Genomic DNA, 20,089 nt, shown 5'->3' on the forward strand with positions numbered 1-20,089 from the left:
CTCGTAAACTATTAATGCTAGCGAAAACTTTTTATACAGAAATTGTAGATCTCGTCGTCCTCTACAAGAAAGGTCTGATGCAATTTTCCCGTAGAGTCAACGGTTTAGGAGTAATTAAGGAAAAATGAAATTTTTTGCCAAAAGTTCGCCGTTTCGACGCTGGGATGGTCGGATTTTGTCAACATCAATAAAATGCCAAATAATCATACGTAACTCGTTAAATATCGAAGTTAGAAGGAAAACAACCTTTTTTTTCTTTACTCTACTTGCGTAATTATAATTACGAGAAAAGTACATTTACCGGTTTATTAACGATTTCTACCTGCTCACGTACAGTTAGATATTCCTTTATTAATGTATTATTAAACGTTATTATTCTTGTTAACATTCCAAGAACTAGATTACTCCTGTTCCAAAGTGATATCAAATTTCTAGGGGACTCGTATCCCTTAAAAAGATATGGACCACGGCGCACGGGTCAGTAACTAAGCTACTCAAAACAAGCCGCTTCTTCGGGGCCCAATGGGCCGACGAATGACGCTGTAAATTTTTGAACGAGTTCGATAGCATCGAGAAATTCGAATCATTATTACGGTGGAAGGCGGTACGGTCCGACTCGAATATAATTTCAATTCGACACCTTGGGAACACGAATTCCCTGTCGCGGGCTCCGTCCAGCGCCGGACTCGTCCTCGTTAATGACCGCGGTCCGGTTGGAATGCAAATGCGTGCGCATTCGCAGCGCATTTTCAAGTCAAATTATCGTAGATGATGATATATAAGAAGGGCGAGCGTAGTGGACGACAGATGGTCGTCGGAGAGAGAGACACGCTCGAATCGAATCCTTTTATATTCCACATTCGATTGTTCTCCATCTGGCACGCGGTCGTAAACGGAAGGTGTCCCTCAGCCTATTAACTGTTTTCTAGTTGAAATTCTTTAAATAATGTCTTCCGTTCGACGCGATATAATCGATCCGCTGAGCGAGTAATACGCGCACCCTCCCTTTTACCCTATCTGAAATAGTCCCGAACGTAGGGACTAAATATAAAAGAAAAGAAATGAGGTCCGCGGACGACGTGACCGTACCCGAGGCGTGTCGCCTCGAAGATTTCACGTGCGGTCAGCGAATGCAGGTTTTAATAATCACTCTCTCCGATATAATTTATACGATGCATCGGGCGACCGTAATAAGTAGAACAAGCCAGGACGAGGGACGATATAATATTAAACCTCATTAAAATTTGTTTGCTCGTTATTTACTTTATCCGACTTAATGCGACCGAACGATAAGCCGAATGAATTACGTAAAATGATTGTTTGGCACGCAATGGACCGTCACGTTCCGCGCCGCGTAACGGTAATTTAATGACCGCGTCGTCGATGACGTTTCTCTTCGGCTTTGTACTCGGCGAGCTCGAATACCTCGCGGAATCGTGAGACGCCGATGGAAATATCGCTGGTATGCGCGTATGCACATACTTGGTTTGACGATGCAACCCGCGCGCAACGTACCCTTGGAAAGGAAAAATATCAATTACCCGGTGCTAATAACGAGCCCCGATGTAACCCCCGATAAATGCCCCCGTCACGAAAAAACGATTTACGCAACGATAACGAGCAGTAATGTCATCGAGGACGACTGGTTTATCCTAATTTTATGCAACAGTTATTTCGATAGTGATAATTATCAGCCGGACAAAAATGGAAGCAACGATTAAAGGCAACGTAAACCGAGCGACCCGCGGCGGTACATTATATAATTTGAAAAAACCTGCGCGATACAGGGAACCGTATAAATCGAACTCCCTGCTTCGTGTTATTTCGCTTGGATAATTAAACTCGACAAACGATACACAACGGATAGACACCTCACGGACGATCTAATTCGCGTCGACTAATAAGAAGACCCTTCTCTACGGCGATTAATTTCGACGAGAGAAATTTCGCGTAACAAAGCAAAACGAACAGGGCGAACAAGAAAGGGGAAGCGATAAAATAAAAAGGAATAAGGAAAGAGGTAGGGAAGAAAAAATGAAAGAATCATTGGCCGAGATAATGGTCGCGAGGAGCATCGAGAAACTCGTTTCGCGGCAAAGAGAGCAGGTGGCAAGAGGCGGTTATACGTACTGTTCTTCTTCTTCTGGCCGATCGAGGTCTTAGGCGGCGAGGAGGACGGCGGTCCATTGTGAATCGGAGGCTGATGCGGATGCACGGGGTAGATGGCCGGAGGGGGCACGTGGGGCAGGGTCGGCGCCGCCGTGGCCGGTTGATGATGATCGTGATGATGATGAATGCTGCCCCCTGGGTAGAATCGATCTCCGCCCTTGAGGACGCTCGGTGGTGGTGGGGGTGGTAGTCCGGCTCCTCCACCCAAAACTGCGGTGCTCGTCGAGCTGCTGCTCGGCACGGTGCTGCTGGTCACGGCTACGGCTGCAAACATACATAAGCCAACGTTTAATCTATGTTTCCCTCCTTCCAAAACCATAATTACTACCATGGACTCGGTGTCCACGAAATACACCCAACATACGAGAGATATTACGTAGAATATTTAATTGTATGCGACGATAGTTATGACGTTCATTGTCGTGAGCACTTAGCGATTTTTTTAGCAAACAGCGAAGTTAGGTAGATTCATGAGCCTATTTCTTAAACCCTGTTTTCTGAGATATGTATACCGTAGAATAGCCAGAGGTGAACTTTGCAGCTATTGAATTTTAGGATGTAATCTCATCACGATTTTTCCACCGACCCCACGAGCTGCGTGCAATTTCCAACCGGTCTCGATTACTGTTGTTACGCGCGCCCGCGCAACATCGTCGTTTACCGACATTTCCAGTCGGATGATTTAGGATAACGTCGCGTTCCAACGACCCGGCTAGAGCGTTTTGATTTTAACTCGGCGCCGTGGTAAAGTCATGCCACCGTGCCGGTTTCGCGTAATTTTCAGCGGCAGAGCTACTCGCGGGGAACGCGGGTGCGTTGACGATTGGCCGTAAACGAGTGTCCGGTGAATCGCCATCGATTGTACCGGCATCGCACCATGTGGACATTTTAAATCGGAACGCACAAGCGTGGTTATGATTACGCTCGTTAAATTTTATTTAATCGGCTCGCCGGTCATCCGCCGACGGCGTATCATAGGTAATAATAAAATCGCGTATAGGCACTAACCGTTACAGTTATAACCATAACTGCGGCGTCGTAAAAGTTTGATACATCCGTTTGTGGCTCTTCGCGATTGGAAAAACGATGAAAACACCGATTCCCCTGTTCGTACGTGTCGCTGCCTTAAAACCGTTCATAAAAAAGCGATAATGTTACACGTCCCGCGACCGAGATTCATTTTTAGGTTCCAAGTTCATTGGCCAAATTAATCGAAACTGATGACGCTTCGTTAATTCGCAAACAGTAAGGAAAAATTTTAACGAAGAATTCAGTAGAATAGATAGAAGTTCCCTAAGCACGAAGATGTTCGTCGGTGAAATAAAGACGGAAATTAATTTTGCATTTTCACCGGCTAATTTGCGTGGGGAGGGAGGGTATCGTGTTCTGCGGGAAAAATGAGGAGCTCGTCTGAAATTTTCCGCGAGATTAACATTTCTCGCGGTTCATGGCCCTTGATAATAATCGTGGAGCACGGTACACGGAGCCGTGGTCTCGAGATGCAACAGCGGACATCCGCGAAAGGATTTCGAGGCTATAGAGAGCCCCATGGAATCTTGAGTGTCTGAGACGCGCCGAATGGAGAAAGAGAGAAAGAAAGTTCAGAGTTCTCGGCCAGCGAAATAGCTAGTCATTAGGGCGCATGAATCGTTTCTGGCGGGTGTTTGGACGGTGGTAGCGGCTGGAGGAGGAGGAGGTGTTGGGAGGATGGTTGGAACGAATTAGGGAGAGGAGAAACCGGGCTAGAATGAAATAGTGGAATTTATTGTGCTCTGAGACAGCGTTGGGTCCCCTAACCGCAACAAATGGTGCACTAGCAAGAATTATAATTGATAGGGATTATATTTAAGAAAGGAGGGGCACGGCTTGGTCGCCGATATAAGCGAGAAATGAGGCGAGGGGGTGGACTGTATTCAGAGAAAAATCTGCGCGGTGAAAATTTCTTGTTTTTTGCAATTGATTTGCGGTTAATGAATTTACGACGTGACCTCTCCTTCGATTCGTTTCATCCCCGTGTGAATGAAAGGAACCTGCGCTGTGATGCGAAACCGTGAAGATTTTAAATGTGATTTTGCACGCGAAATGAAAAGGCGGCGCGGACGACGTAGACGACGTCTATAATTTCGAATTATCATAATCGGGTCCGTCACAATATGGGCCGTATACTCGAAATAGCTCCTTGTGGTCGGACAGAGATCAATTTATGAATGAATTTCCTGTTTCACGGTTATCAATAAGACTCGAGCGTTAAAGTTCTTTTCTTTTGATCTTCTTTCCGTAGAAAATTCGATGGGTACGGTATTGCGTTAAAGAAAACGGATACTCACAGTTGTTGCGTGACGTCGCTGATGACAACGAGGTGTCAGCATCGTTGCCGCAGCACACCTTGAAGACCACCTTCATGTTGTGACTGGTGCACCGTCCGCCGATCCGTTTGTGGAGGTCCTCCTTGGACGAGGTGCTGATGAAGTAGTAATCGTGGCCTGGCAGGAATTCTAGGCCTCCGGGTTGCGGTGTGAACGGCCTGAAGGTGATCGTGAAGTACATGGTCTTGTACGGTTTGTCACAGACCGCTATCACCCGTGGACTCGGATTTGTTATCCGACATGTTTCGTACTCCTCCTTAGACACCTGCGGGACACACGGTGGTCATGTACCTCCATCGCGAATCGATTGGAAATGCTTCTTGTTCATCGCGCGCAGATGCTTCGAACTTTTTCTATATACAAGAATCTTTCCTTGTACACAAAAATGTTTTATCGAAAAGTTTGTACTCCGAGACATTACACACAGAGAACCATAAAAAAGAATGTGCTCTTCTAAAACAATTGCATAATACATAAATTATGCTACTTAAGGCAAATTGTCACTTTCCATAGAAAATTTTTAGTTACGTCTGTATGTATTGTCTGGTTTAAATTCTAAACTACGAAAAGAACGTATGTACGATAACGAGGATGTTCGATTGTGAATATTTTTAAGAGCGGGTTGAAATAATGCTCGGGCTGGTAGCCCCTCGAGGGTGACGCGGTATCAAAAGTTTGGCTACGAAACGGAAGTCGTTCTTGGGGGTCCGATACGAGACAGTTAACGAACGAGTTTCGAGTAGCGGCAGCTGTCTAAACAACACGGAACGCCCTTTGACAATTTTTTATTTCGCGTAATGGGCGGACAGTGGTGTAACTCGATTTATCTGTTGAATCCCGTCACGTCTGTTGGATAAACGCTCGTGACGATCTTTTTATCCGGCGACATGATTCTTTCCATTAGAATTCGATACGCAAGCTGTACTTACGTTGTAAATGATATACTTCTCCGCGTCCTCGTCATATGTTCCTGGCTGGTACACAGGACATATTATGTTTACTTGATCGTACTCGAACGCCGCATTGTTCTTGTTCACGTCTATTATGTGGTCTGTGTTGTCTATTCGAAATCTGCAACAAAAGACATCGATCATTAATAACAGATAATTGCAAACTCCTTTGTAAAGTGTTAAATCAACGAACTCATTACTTATTAAATGGTCCGAACATTTAAATGATGCACAATATTAGCGTTTCTGATTAATTACACACGTCTTGGTAAACTCATATGAGTCCAGACGAAGATTGAACGCAGTTGAGACAATAGTTGGAAGGGTCATTTATATTTTCCACGCTTTCATTTCGGAACGCGTCACGTAAAAAATTAATAATCCCCAGATATCATCGGCACTATTAAATATATTAACAGTGACGTTTCACCTAGCGGTGTTTCGACTCGCCGCGGGATATCCGGCGAGCACCGCGCAAAGAGTACCCAATAGATCCGGTCGGTTTCCGCGTGCGTATCGTTCGGAAACGAGGCTACCCGTGAGACGTTCGCGAAATTCCAAAGGCCCTGGAGGGTCCTCGGAAGGAGGATACACGGTTCCTTCGGGTCCGTCGGTAGCCAGGTCAGGAAAGGGAGAAAAAGAAACTCGCCCTCGTAGGAACCCAATGTCAGATAGGCAGGCGCCCATGGTGTCGGGATCCCACGTAAGTGTACATACGGGCCTCTGCACGCTACACACACAACGTGTGTACGCATACAGGTGAGCTTGTATACATCTACAGGCCCGGCTGTATTATGTAGCGGAGCTTGTTGGATACTTGGCGAGGATGGAAAGAAAGGTCGACGAATGAGTGGGAAGGAAGGCAGAAGAACGGGCAGAAAAAGCAGGCGAAGAAGAAGAAGAAGAAGAAGAAGAAGAAGAAGAAGTTGAAGAAGGTGGAGAAGATGGAGGAAGGTTCCTATATAACCGGTTCTTTCCAACAGCCACAATACACGAGGCTCTTCTATTCTCCACATTGCGCGATGTACAGTACCGTGCAGCGAAGTCTCCCGCTGTTCACACCGCCCTATTTCGGGTCTACGAATCGCGGCGCGAACTATTTTCTTCCTTCTTGCGCTCCACTTGTTACCATTCCGTATTTATTTTCTTGCCCCGGCCACGATGTCTCGCGTTCTGCGTACGCGCGGCCACGAGTATATTTGTTTTGCGTTACATAAATTAGGCGCGGGCGTGCGCGATGCGCACGGGAATGTTAAGGCGTAGTTGAAATACGGTTTCCCTGTTTTCTCAGCGGCAAACCGGACGCGTCGTTCCCTTTCGCGACGCTTGATTTAATTTTACCGCGATACTCTTCGTCATTTTACGCTAAGCGGTATCCCTGCAGACTGTAGCAATGATTCATAAGAATGTGATAATCTTTCTGTATGATTCATTCGTTCAACAATGAATATTTCATCGCGGACTTCCTTTTAAAGACGGAAGACTGCATTTCCTTTCACGACCAGCAGTGTTTGAAACTAATTGGAGTACTCTAGTTAGGAATGTAGAACGGCAGGTTAAAATCTTTTAATGCATATTTCAAGAGAAACTATTTCAAGTTTCAATCCTTGACTCCAAGAAATGTGACACCTGCAGATTCTCTACCCTGTAGGCTTAAAAAAGTTTGCCAGCTAGTTAACTCTATTTACCCTATATGAGTATACTCTTAGTTTCGTATGTAGGGCCAAGAGGTTTTGGAGCGAGTCTCCGACGTAGCCTCCGCTCTGGCCGTAGGCTGTACGATGGAGCCCCGTAGAGTTCTCCGTGGCGGTAAAACGCGGGCGTCGAAAACGCGACCCGACGTTTCGGAGCATTAACGGACAATCTCGTAAGTGGGCGTGTAAGGGCTCGAAAATTGGAAGGTAGGCCGGGCCTCGACCAAATTAACGTTTGGCGATAATATCCGCTCTCTCTCGGTGCCCCCATGTCGGCTCGGTACCCACCCTAAGCGCGCAACAACCCGTAGCGACGCCAACAACCTCTCCGGGGCCGAGGCACGCGCGCACACAACCACGAGGAGTTTCGAGGCCCGTAGAAAGAAACGGAGGAGAGGACCCCGCGCTGCCTCGTGTGCGTTTACGCGTGGGTGTATAGGACATTTTCAGTCGCTGGCCGGCCATTCACGAATTTATTAGACACCGTATACGTACGATCGTGGCCCGAATTACTCGCGATAAAAGCACGGCGTGGCTCCTTTTTGGTACTTCGGGACCGGGCAGCTCGGTTTCCACGCGGAGGTTGATGTACCATGCCCGTCATGTTCTCCGGTCGTCGACGCGTTAATGGCCGCGGTGCGCGGTGAATTGTGATGTATAAATTTGCCGGAGCTTTCGTTTTGAAGGAGAAAAAGATTCGCTTTGTGTCTACCTCCCATTCTTTTTTTCCTGCTCGTTTTTGGCGCTCAGAGGAACGGGCGGAGAGATAAGGGGTACGAGCCGGTAGGAGGGGACGAGAGAGAAATTTGAATAAATTCGGATCTCAGAAATACCGGCTGTAATTTGTTCACGTACACGTATACATATCTCTCCTTCGTGATTGTGTAATTCCGTAAAAGATTTTTTATGCGAACGTTGATTTCAAATTTTTCTTCCTCAACCTTTTTTATTTCCAGTATAATAAGATGCAAATTCGAATGTATCGACGCGACGTTGCGTGGCACGTCGAACGTTCGCATGCTCCTTGGCCGCTCGTTTAGAAACGGGCGAGATATCAGTGGCGTGTCTCTGTATAATCCTACGCGATGACCGAGCCTCTCCTCTGGTAGCGATTAACAAACTCTCCTCTTGTAAAAACTTGTTGCAGCCCGGGCAACAATGCGCAGCGATTACGTCCGCGTAACGCGCGCCTCGGTCTCGCCTATTTGTTATTTTAATCGAGGTCTTCGAATTATGTCCGATGAAAGGTTGTTATTACATGTTACGGTACTTAGAGAACGCGATCCTTTTAAACTCGACGACGAGCATTTCGCTACTGCCGTCTGGCTCGCCTGGCTGGCTGGCTGCGCAACGAGCATAAAGCCTGTCTTGTATTACGGATCGTCGACGTGTTATTGGTAGCCTCGATGTGTGATTTAAAGGTTTCCCGCCGGGAACGGTGTCATTTGCATATACCTACGTATTCGTAGGATCTCTCTGAGGACCCTCGTATTAATGCGATACGTTCACTCGGTTCTTAACAGTTCTTTTCTGGCCTTAGGTAAATACTCGGCATGAATATGTATGGGGAGAGCCTCCAGTGACCCCTTGGAAACCTCAAACCTGTGCCTCCGTGGATATCCGGGGCTTGCTTAGAGACACGTTTTTTCGTCTACTCGATACAAACGATAACATCGTTTACGAGTCGTTTAACCATCGTTATCGAGCCTTTATTACTGTCTCCTCCGCATTGTTTCTCAAGTGCCAATATCGACAATCCTGTTACCTTCGTTAATATACAATATGTGGTACCTTCGTAGTTTCAGAATGACTTTACAATTTTATAGCATTTTTCTACAAAGTTTAAAAGGTAGAATAAGAATTTTACATGTTTTCATTTCGTCCGGCTATTTGAATTTGTAATTTCCGAGTCGATCCCTGCAAGCGTCGTAGAACCGTTGTCTATTCGATCGCGTCGCTGATGCTAATTGCCCGAACAGTTAAATGCCTGTAAAATCCGCGATCGTGTCGACGAAATTATTCGGGAAGCCAATAACTGTTCATCGTGTCCTACCCTTAACCGTCTTCATTACTTCCCACTACTGTCCTCTCGACACCAATCAACTAGCAAATAAAACGTGCGCAAGGGGTTCCCGCCTAATTGGAACAGCGAAAAAGTGGGCGTTCACCGATCGAGGACCTCCATCGTTTTGGAACCCCTGGAAATTCCTGTCGACCGTCCGGTTCCGACCGGGCAGACCAATTTTATACGTCACCCTTTCCTTTCGCCTACTTCGCGTCCGGATCGACATGGTTCACCGTCCGGCGAACATCGTGTCCCGAACCTTTTTATTTCGCCCATCCTCGTTTTTGTCGCGCGGCAGATTGAGTCCCATCGTCACCTTCCCTGTTTCGTAATCGCCGGAGTTAGAAAAAGGAAATCAGACACGGAGAGCGGCCGCCGAGTTATTTCAGCCACGCGAATTACGCGAGATTCGTATCGGCTTAATTATCGCCGTTCCTTCGGATACGCGGGAATCCCGGTAGGGAACAGTCGGTGGCGTAGCGTTCGTGAAACGAAACGCTTTTCGCGCTCGGATACTTTGACCGTCGATCTCTGACCCGAGAGTTTCTCGCGCGTTGGGGGAGGTCGTCGCGCGAGCACGCGTTACATCCACGCGAGACATACGCCGCCGCGACGCGGAGAGGAACGTTTCAAAGCGTTGAACGTCGTCCGGAGGAGACGGGACAAAGAGTCGGCGAGAAACGGGGAGAGAGTAGGCACCGTAGCCGCGTGTGATGGAACGACCGTGTCGGAAAATGGAAAAGGAGAGAAAGCGTGGAAACGCGCGCGACGGAGAAACCGCGAGCGTCAAAGCGAGGGGGTGCAAGCGAGGAAGGACGGGGGAGTAAAAAGAAAGGGGGATAGAGATGGAACGAGTAGAGAAACGGAGGCTTATGCACTAACTATAAGTGGGATATTCTGGCAGGAATATCAAAGCTGCGACTGCGTCAAAGAGGGCGAATGCAGGGAGGGGGGAGGGGGAGGGGGAAACCGGGATGGAGGGGGAGAGAGAAAACCGGAGAGAAAGCAAAACGACCATGCTGATGGATCCTTGGACGTTACCGGCTTCGGGACCATCGTTTGACTCTTTCATTCATCATGTTCATTCCTTAGACAAGCATTGTGCCCGTATAATGCATATTTTTCCCCTCTTTTCTATCTCGTCGCACTGACGTGGCTCGCGGTTGTAATGTCCGCGGAAATTAGTATTGAAAATTTACGCCGTGACCGAGGGACGCGTATGAATTATTTAAAAGAGCCGATGCCTCGTTAAACCGATTCTCGATTCCTTCTGTCGGTGCCGCCGTATTCTCCTTAAAAAATCGGGACACCGAAAGGTACTCGATTCAGTTTTCGCAATTATGATAATTCGTGAGTTGACAGCGTCTCTAGACGTCGGCGTATGAATGATGTGTATCGCATTTCAAGCGTTAAAAATGTTAATTTCCCACACGAATTCTGAGAAACGAGAGGGTATAATAAGTTTGAAACATGGGGAAATTGTCGAGGATGCTGCGTATCGGCTCCTTTATAATTCGCGCCCCTCGGGTTATTTCGTTTTCGCATTGGCTTCACGTACATTTTCAGCCTTTGTTCTTTCGGAGCTGGCAACCGGGTTAACGTCGTTCAAAAAGCCACGAGACTATGGTCCAAGTTTATCGTCGACGTTTTATGAACGTAGTAGATTTAACGAGTCCGAATGGATACATGTGTTTCTTTTACAACGAGTTGATTTCCTCAATTTAAACCATTGCCACGCCGAAATCATCGTTTTACGCCTTTTAAAGCGTAACCATTTCTTCGAAGATTTTGAGGAACACTCATAAATCACACTGTCCTTAATCAGTGTCACTAATCCTACAATTTTAACAGACATCCTCAATTGTCGCATTTTATTTTAGGTGAGTATAACAAACTTAGAAAATGTCAATGTGAGCTCAGAAAATTGATCCAATAATGAAACAATCGTTTGGCATCGTTCAGTGGCGGTTATAAAGTAATTTAAGAATGCTGCTAAAACTGAAAGGCAACAAGGAAATCAAGAAAAAGAGGGACAGGTAACCCGCGCAGTCACAAAGGGGGATTAAAATTACTAGTCGTCGGCGGCAATGTAACTCGCGTCAGTGGAAATATAAAAGCGGGCTGCCGCGTGCAGCATTCGATTCTGTCAATCTATTTCTAACCCATGAGGGCGACAGGCATTTTTGCCGAAACCCTCCTGCTCCTCTTTTCTGTCCTGCCACGGTCCCCAAAGAACTTTTAAATTATTTATGAAAGAACGCCGCTCGCATTCCCGCGGCTTTCCGTACCGTGACGAATACCACGGCCTCGTGCCGTATTTATAATAACTTCCTGCAAGATGGTCCAGCGCGCGGCGCAGTCGGTCCATTTAATGCACGACATTAATGCGTTATGTAAAAGCGTGCGGGTGATACTTTCGCCGACCGGGCAACGTCGTCTTGGTCGTCGTCTGCCTCGTCGTCGGCGGCGCCTTTTCGTCTCCTCGTGCCATTAGGACGTGCCGTGGCGTTATTATTAGTTAACTTCAAATATTTATCTTATTCTTCCTCCCGGCATCCGTCGCACTCCCAATCGACGAATTTGTCTCAAGTCTATTCTCGTGTCCTGGATAACTGGCTTTGCTTCCTGCTAGGTAACGCACGTAACCACTTCCTCTATTGTACGTACATATGCTTCGCGTGTTCGACACTCAGTGATACCTTTTTATAGAACCTGTATCACTTCAGTGTAGTTTAAATCTGTTACATTTTCCGTTCCGTGTTTAATTAAGCTGGTCAATCACGACTTCTTCACTGTTGATAATTCGTCGGGTCCACGAACACGGGAAAAAACGGGGGACAAAAAACGGTTCCCGTGCAAAACGGAGTGCGGAAGAAGACGAAACGAGAGTTAACGAGGCGCCCGCGGTAATTTCTCTCTTCAAGCGAAATTCTGTCCCGGTGCGAGCTCCCTCGTGAAGGATGACTATAGATATAGGACCTGTTAGCGCCGATAATTCCTCGCGATCCCACTGTTTCCCATCCAACCGGCTGCTTTTGCTGTTGCGTGGTCAGCCGATTCCCTCGATCCCGAGAACTCCGGTCGTTCTCCGACCTTCCCAAGGGAAAATGACGAATTTTTTCTTCTATCTTTTACACGAAATACCCAGGTTCGTGGTCGGAACGTGCGGTTTACATTTATTAGAACGAATTTGCCTCGACAGAATTCAAATTCAGCTAAAATTTCCGTGTGGAATCGTGGCTCTCTATTTATAATTAGAATTGACCTAACGATTAGAAAATTTCGTCTTTTTCGTGCTTCGCAAAATGTTTAAATCGATTATATAATAGACAGAACTAGCATTCTCATCGCAAGCGTTAAGATAGTTCAAAGAAGAGGCGATCTGAAAATCCTCTTAAAATACTCTCCGTCAATCGGGTGGTCGTTAAAAAAAATCGGCGCTGGTTCGCAAAGATAAATCTCCGGGGAAAAAATATACCGCATGGTTTATGAATTTAAAACAGGGGACAAAGTGATTATCGTCGACGAGAGCATTTAGGAAATTTACGACGTTCACTGGCTCGAAGACATCGCCGATTCCCCGCCCCCGAGAGTTACTCTATATTAACAGTTCCCCTTCGAAAATTTTTCAATCCATCGGAACAGCTGGAGGAAGACGTTAAAACTGATCTCAAGGCCAGCTCGATCCCAACTACAATTTCGGTTTTAAAATTAAAATTAAGAAATTGAATTAATAGAACTTATTAGACATAGAATTAAATCTGGTCGTAAATTGTGTAGTTATCCGACTGCAAGCAATTTCAGCATTCACGCCAAGAACTCTATTGCCCCCGAATTACCACGTGCGATTCGAATCGCAGACAATTTGGGGACGCGATGGGGTGAGAAAAAAGGGTGACGCGAATTCACTTTGGAGTCTATTCGAGCTCGAAACAAGCGAGTCGATCGGTCGGTCGGTGCCACGGAGGCACAGACAACACGATCCACGTCGTCGTGGCGTGGTTTCTACCGAAAGTTCATCGATCCACGCGTACCGCGACGTTGCGTCCTATTAAAAGCCGTGCACGCCGCGACGTACAAACGCCTGCTCTCGCCTCGGCTTCGTTCCACCTCCCTCGCGAGGCGTGGAATGGAGGCACTAAAGTGGCTAGACGGAGTGTCAGAGCCGGCCGGAGATCAGAGGGCCGACGCTGAAAGAAATAGTCTGCCGGGCACGTTATACCGCAGCCACGTCCGCGCACGTGTTTTCGGGCTACCAAATCGTAGCGCCGATTTATCAAGCGCGTCGAAAGCTGCGACACGATATTCTTTCCCGCTTGCCTTACACCCGAATCATCGTCGAACAGGTGACAGGGACGACAGTACATTTTTATCGCGTTCGTTCTGATACGAGTTTATCAATAGTCAAAATACTTTCATATACACTAACATTTTTCTAAACAAATATCACTTACGTTACACGACGCAGAAGAAATATCTTCACTCTTTAGAAACTTTATACATTTCCTATATAAAAGCTGCAAAGTAGATTCTGATTTGGCTACTAATTTGCTTACAATACAAATAATGAGTAACAAAGTGAGCCGAACTGCACTCGACACAATTGCATCGCGTAATTTATGTGCAGCAGCAAACCACTCCTCTGTAATTGGACTAACGGCGTAAGTAAGTAGGGGAGTGTCCGTCTCGATCAGAGATCAAATGCTCGACGCCGAAATGAAAATAGTCGGTCATGCACCACGTGGTTCAGGCGTCCCGACGCGACGACGTGCGTGCTTTTCGGAGTTCCGCGCTGGTTGCCGGAGATTTATCAGTCGCGTCGTTTCGAACGTGTCGAAAGCGACCGCAGTTTTCACCCTTTGAATCTCCGGGTTTCGTAGCTGAGTACCGCAGCTAATAGAGTCGTGCGTATCGTTAACTCGTTAATTAATTTTAACTACCAATTAACGTGTGTAACCGCTTTGCCTGTCAGTTTCTGAATATTTTTGCCTAAAATTAGACTCCTCATAAAAGCGTGTATGAAAGTCTGGACGTTTAAGAAAATCAAATTAAATTCCTTTTCATTCCTCGGCAAACAAAGGTGTCATAAAATTAAAGGTTTGGCAGTTGTATATGTTTATCCTTATTGTTAGTTCGTTTATACAATTTCCTCTTATTCTCGCGGAGGTTGTGAAGAAGCTACAAGGATACTCGGGCGATCCTCTACGACACGTGGTGAAGATTTAATTTTACGATCGCCAACTTTATAGCGATATCGAACGCCGATTAGACATTCTTCAGGAAAGTACCGTTTGGTATATTAGCACTCGACTTTGGGAAGAAAGCGTGGAGCTTGCAGGCTGACCTTGCTACATTATGGCTTCTTCAGTTTTATGGCTGATACCAGCGCCGATGTACGAGGGAGCCGATGAAAGGTTTACGATTATGGAAATGTTTGTTCCTACGACTGGGAAACGCTACGTTGGGATCGATTTTGGAACTGTCCGGGTCTCGAAATTACGGCACGGATACATCGTCTCGATATCTTCCCAGGTAGCGAGAGATGCATATAGGAATCTACTCGGGAAATATTCTTATACCTCAGTAATCTCGGTGTCCTCAATTTTTTTTTATTGAACTCCCTATTGACTATAGAAATGTCGAATAAAAGAGAAAGGTGGAAATCGGAGATAGGCAAGTTTTATGAGCTGACATAAACGTAGGAGTGTTTCAAAATCAAGGATTTGAGAAATGATCCGCATAATTCAAGTTGATCGAGTCCATTTCATTTCGAATCAGTCTGCTTCAAAATCAATGATGGCCAATTCTGACGATTATTCCTTTACGAGCGTCAATGAGGCGGCATCGATCACGTTATCTCCCCGACATGATTCCATAATCCTTATTATTAATCTAGGCAACGTGGCGGGCCAATTGCGAGGTCCGGTGGGGTGCGCGTATCCATTTCGAGAGCGGCGGACTTCCTTGACAGAGACAGAGCGGCTGCACGGTATTTGCACCTTCGACAAAGATCCGCATTGCGCATTGAGACATTTCTGTCCGGCCGATATGGAAGATAACCCGTGTCCCGGTGCACGTTCGGGGTCAGGTCCCCGTTCCTGGGTCAGATCCGCGGCCCCGGCCATCGTGTTGATATCCCCGAGATAGCTCCCATTGTTTATGGACATTGTCGTGCGCAGGTACAGTACGCGGGCCCAGCGACAGTTCGGGGTCACTTCCTAGTGCCGTGACGTTTCACACCAGCGTGACACATCGCTGCGCCAGGAGATTCTCGGGATTCAGTCACGAATTCGCGTGACTCCCGCGGAAAATCGCCGTTCCGACCCTTTCTAACCACCGAGATGCAGTGCCCGGTCCCGTCCTTACCCTCGGGTAGCCGGTGCGGATCTTTGCACGCCTCCTCGCCTCTCTTGCCCCATCGGTGAGAAATCTGTGAGCGAAGACTCTCTCCCTCCAGCAGTTTCATACGAGAAAACAGGCGTGTAACCAGTAACCGTCTCGCGGATTTGTACGAAAGACACCATGTGCGTCTACTTTGTACGTTTTTGCGAGGTTTATATTTACACTACCGAGGCAAGTGCTTAAAGTACGGGCAGACGAGGGATGAGAGTATATTCGTTCTTCTCCAACTCGGTAAAATTCAAACTCAAAGGAGCTTTCAATGAACGCCAATTACCAAATTATAAGCGATTGAATTCTCGTATTGGACGTTTGGGACGACATAAGAAGCTCCCTAATGAGAGCCTCCGGAACATGTGGAACGTTTCAAATGTAACTTCTACTTAGGATACATAAAACCAAATCACTTTTGTGTATGTATTTGCAAACACGGTCCTGACTAGACGGCTCAGGAGTTTCGGTGTATACGAAATTTCAAAGCGGTGCCGCGTTTAAGCGGCCTAAGCAGGAAGCTATTCATTATCGTCGATTCCCCGGTGTCCTACGGTTTCCACTTAACGCGATAACATTCGGGTTGTCATTATCGAGATTTCGGAAGCATTAGGTTCGTCCATGCCGGCGGAGCTGTTCCCACAGCTGGCTACACAACCACGGATCGTCGGTTTATGTCCGACGTCGAGTGTCGATTTCTCGTGTCTGAGCCGCGTTCGCAGTGCGGTGCGTGCACACGGTCTCGCGGACGTGCAAACAAACATTCTGTATGCGAACGGCATATGTTCGAGCTGCTTGTACACGAATTCCTCGACTTGGCTTCGGAGCGGATGGCGAGACGCGTCGCGTCGCGTCGCATCGAATCAGGAAGTCGACGCAATCGTTTACTCTTCGACCGCGCCAGATCCTCTCCTTTGCGGCAGATAATCTTTTTTTCTGTGAGACACTCTGTCTTCACCATCCTATCACCTTCTACCGGCCTCTTTATCATCTCGCTTGTCGCCCGTTTCTTCGTCCCATTCTCTCTGTCAACAACTCGAAGATTTCTTCGACAAGTCCTCTGCACATACATCAATCCCTCCTACCCGTTTGTCCTCGCCGTTCGTTTCGAGGAAATAGACTCGTCATCCCTTTACGACGTGCTAAGCAGTCGGGTAAACACGGAGACCCGAGGTCTCCTCGTTGAGGTTCAGGCCTGGACGGAGGATATTCCGACTTTTGCCTTTACTGCTTCCAGCACGTGACTTAACAGCGAGGTCACCGCAACGAGGGACGCAACTGGCCAGGGCACTGTGTACCTGGTCGCACCACGTGCGGCGCCCGCTGGGACAAAGGACCTCCGGATAACTGGGATACCCTCGAGAGGATACGGGTGGGGCTCTATTTGGCGAAAGAACGCGGCAGAATGTCCGCGCCGCGCCGATACACGCGAGCGGCGGCAAGTGGCACGGCGTAGAAATCAACCTTGAGGAAGAGCCTTCTTTTCTGTTCTCCTTCTTCTCCTTTTTTCCTTTCCTCTTCTTCTCGACGCGCGCACGGACACTTAAAGCCGTGGACGTGAATAGCTAGGCCTCCGGGTCGGGTTCAGGGCGGGGTTACCTTCGTATGAATCCCGTCGTTACGGACAAATGGAGACCAACGGTGCAGGGATTCCAGTGCTCTCGCAGAGGTATTCGTCTTTGTTCGGCCGACGATGATGCGTATTTATCTCGAGGTCTGGAAAGCTCCGATGGCCCGGGTAAATGAAACGGAAGAAAAGCTTGTCAAGAGCTTAGCCTCACGTGAAACGGAAAATCCGTCCTCTAAGAAACTAGGGAATTAAATCGTGTTCAACATTAAACTTCAAGTTTCAGAGTCTATGAAGCTCGTCTAAATGCGATCCATTATTCCGTTCTTTTTTCGCTCCGCACTCATGTATGCATCGTTGAATCAGAAACTTCTCTGTCGCTGAATCACAGTGCTATAACAGATCTGTGATACAGTTTCTTGTAAGGCGACGTCTCTTCCACTCCGACGTGTTTCACAACTCGTTCCTGCCCCCATAGCGAGCACGGTAAAGCGATTCCCTCGTCGTGTTTCCTGTAACATTTTCCCTTACGCAACACGCTCCTGCCTCGGTGGAGAAGAGCATCGGACGCGCCAGCACGAGGCTTTCTCCCGCTTCCTCGTGCCGGCCGGTGTACGGCAGTATAAGGGGCCATAAAAGTAAATCGGTGGAACTCTCGAAGGCCCAAGGGCGGAGTAACCTCGGCATAAATCCTGATGTTCTAGACAAATGGGGCCTAACGGTGCGTATATACACGCAGGAGATTCTGTGCCCCGCGCGCGCTTGCACAAGCCACCATCATCTCGGTTTGCCTTTGTCCGACACCAAGAGCACCGGCTTCTTTTGCTCCTCGGTCCCAAGGACTCGTGCAGGGGAAGGTCACGTATACCTGAAGAGAAGCGACCGAAGAGGAGGAAGATGCCACGGAGATATTCGAGGACCCGATACCTGATGTCTTTCCATTCCGTCCCCTTTTATCTTCCACGATTTTCCTCGCTGCGTTCCCCCGGTGGTCGTCCGTCGAGTTTTTAGCAAATAATGGCCCACTTGATTGTGAATATCCCTTAGGTTAGGGTGCTAGGACATAGAAAATGATAGAGAGAGGGTCGTCACGCTGAACGCTCGATCTGGATCGTTCGACGCACCGGTAAAGACTCCCCATTGTACCAGCCAGATACCAGAGAGGTATAAGCGAGGGATGAAAAAATTATTGCGGACAGGAGTGCAGCCGTTTTGTTTGTTCAGTATTGTTGTCGGGGTTAATAGTTCGCGGGATAGAGGCACTTTGTCGCTATGGGTTTTTTCTTTTTAGTCGAGTGTTTTCAAGCCGAGTGCTTTCTGGGAGCTAGGCCGGCTACGGCGCGCCGTGGCGTAACAGTTTAATGTCTATGAATGGGAGATTAGAGGTAATGATCGGCGAGGATCGTACCGGGCTTTGTGTGCTTCTGATTCAAAAGCAAGTTCGAAAACGCAGCACGTGTGCGAACTTCTCCGATCAGAATTTATATCCTAAGAACTTGTTTATACCAGTTTCTTCCGGCTATCCCAATAGATAAATTATGCTCGTTGACTCCTGCCATTTATTTTCTTTATCAAGAATGTGAGATAGGTTTAAAAAATTTACGGAGTGACTTTCCAAATCGGTAAATAATTTTTTACCAGTCACTTCGGTACGATTATTGTGCAACCCTTTAAGTCAGGTACAACACATCATAATCGCTGCATTGTATCGGTCGAAGGAAGCCGGAGTCGCATCAAGAAAAACTAATGAACAGTGTCAGCAACGATCAGACCGTGGATGCTTCTCCAAATCTCGTGGCTGGGAGATCGCCGATATAACACCGGGGGTCGTCCGTACGATTGACAAGGAGCCCCCATCGTTCGTCATTAGACGTCCGACTGTCTGTCGACAATACCATCCGGCATAGTCACCGGCATCTTAGACCGTTCCTCGGCATCAATCTTGCCAGTCCCGAAAATTCAAAGAATCTGATTCTCCCTCTCGGAGTCTAGCCAGGACACTTCTCGTGGTCTTTCTCGCCTCCTTATTTTCTCTCCGCACCTTCTCCTCGCATCGTTTCTTCTCGCCGTTTCTTTTCTCTCGCGTCGAGTGCACGTCTTTCCTTCTCTGACCGAACCGCGCCGTCCTCTTCCTCCGCCTTCGGTGGATCGACCTACGGCTGTTCTTTTGGAAACCATATATTTTTCGTTTCACAGTTCGCGGCGCCGTTGAATGCCCTGCCTCCATTCAGACGAGGGTGCATCTCCGTAGCAGCCGCCAGGTATAAATTTTGGCCTCAGTTCGAAAGGCCGGGGTAGGAGACCGGCGAGAGCGACGCAGAGTGAAAGAGGGGGTGGAGAGAGTGGGGGAGTCAGATGAAAGAAAAAAAAAAGTAAGGAAAGAGGGAAAAAAGGGAAAGAAGGAGGAGAAAGATCGGTCCCATGGTAATCGATTACCTCCCCCGTATCCCCAGAATCCCATATAGTGACCGGCCCCATGGCCCCGAGATTGAACCTTCGATAACCGGTGCTCCACACTCTCCCCCCTCTTGCTTCATCCACCTCTCTTCCGAGGGATACCCCTGGTACTCGTCTATTTTTTCTCCAAGGTGCACGAACACGTAATTTCGGACGGTCTTGGGAAACGAGTTGTGCTAATTAAACGGCCACGGATTTGGCACCTGCTTTATGGTGATCAGTTAGAAAGCGAGATAGTCGCTCGGTCTGTTTGGTATTCGGGAAAATTTGTAAACGTACGTGCAACGGACGTTGGTCAGTATGAGGGTTTAATTAGTTTCTACAACCTGATGGTTATCTGACTGAAAGAATTCTTCTGGATAATCGATGTGAACACTGGACGACGACCCCTTTGGAACGAAAGAGAAACAGAACTTAAAGTTCATTGATTT

General features: G+C 47.5%; 1 protein-coding gene across 1 annotated transcript in view; it reads right to left on the minus strand.

Moving 5' to 3' along the window:
• Ephrin (ephrin) overlaps window positions 1–5,705 on the minus strand; it is a 16,101-nt gene extending 10,396 nt beyond the window's left edge. Inside the window, exons 1-4 of the mRNA XM_026813156.1 lie at window positions 5,686–5,705; window positions 5,465–5,606; window positions 4,497–4,800; window positions 2,131–2,433 (exon numbers count right to left, since the gene is read on the minus strand). Of these exons, the coding sequence (XP_026668957.1) occupies window positions 2,131–2,433; window positions 4,497–4,800; window positions 5,465–5,606; window positions 5,686–5,705 (769 nt within the window). The remainder of the gene's footprint in view (window positions 1–2,130; window positions 2,434–4,496; window positions 4,801–5,464; window positions 5,607–5,685) is intronic.
• Window positions 5,706–20,089: the final 14,384 nt, after the last annotated feature.

The sequence above is a fragment of the Ceratina calcarata genome, unplaced genomic scaffold (genome assembly GCF_001652005.2).
Source record: "Ceratina calcarata isolate Rehan_Ccalc_2016 unplaced genomic scaffold, ASM165200v1 scaffold310.2, whole genome shotgun sequence".
Taxonomy (NCBI): Eukaryota; Metazoa; Arthropoda; class Insecta; order Hymenoptera; family Apidae; genus Ceratina; species Ceratina calcarata.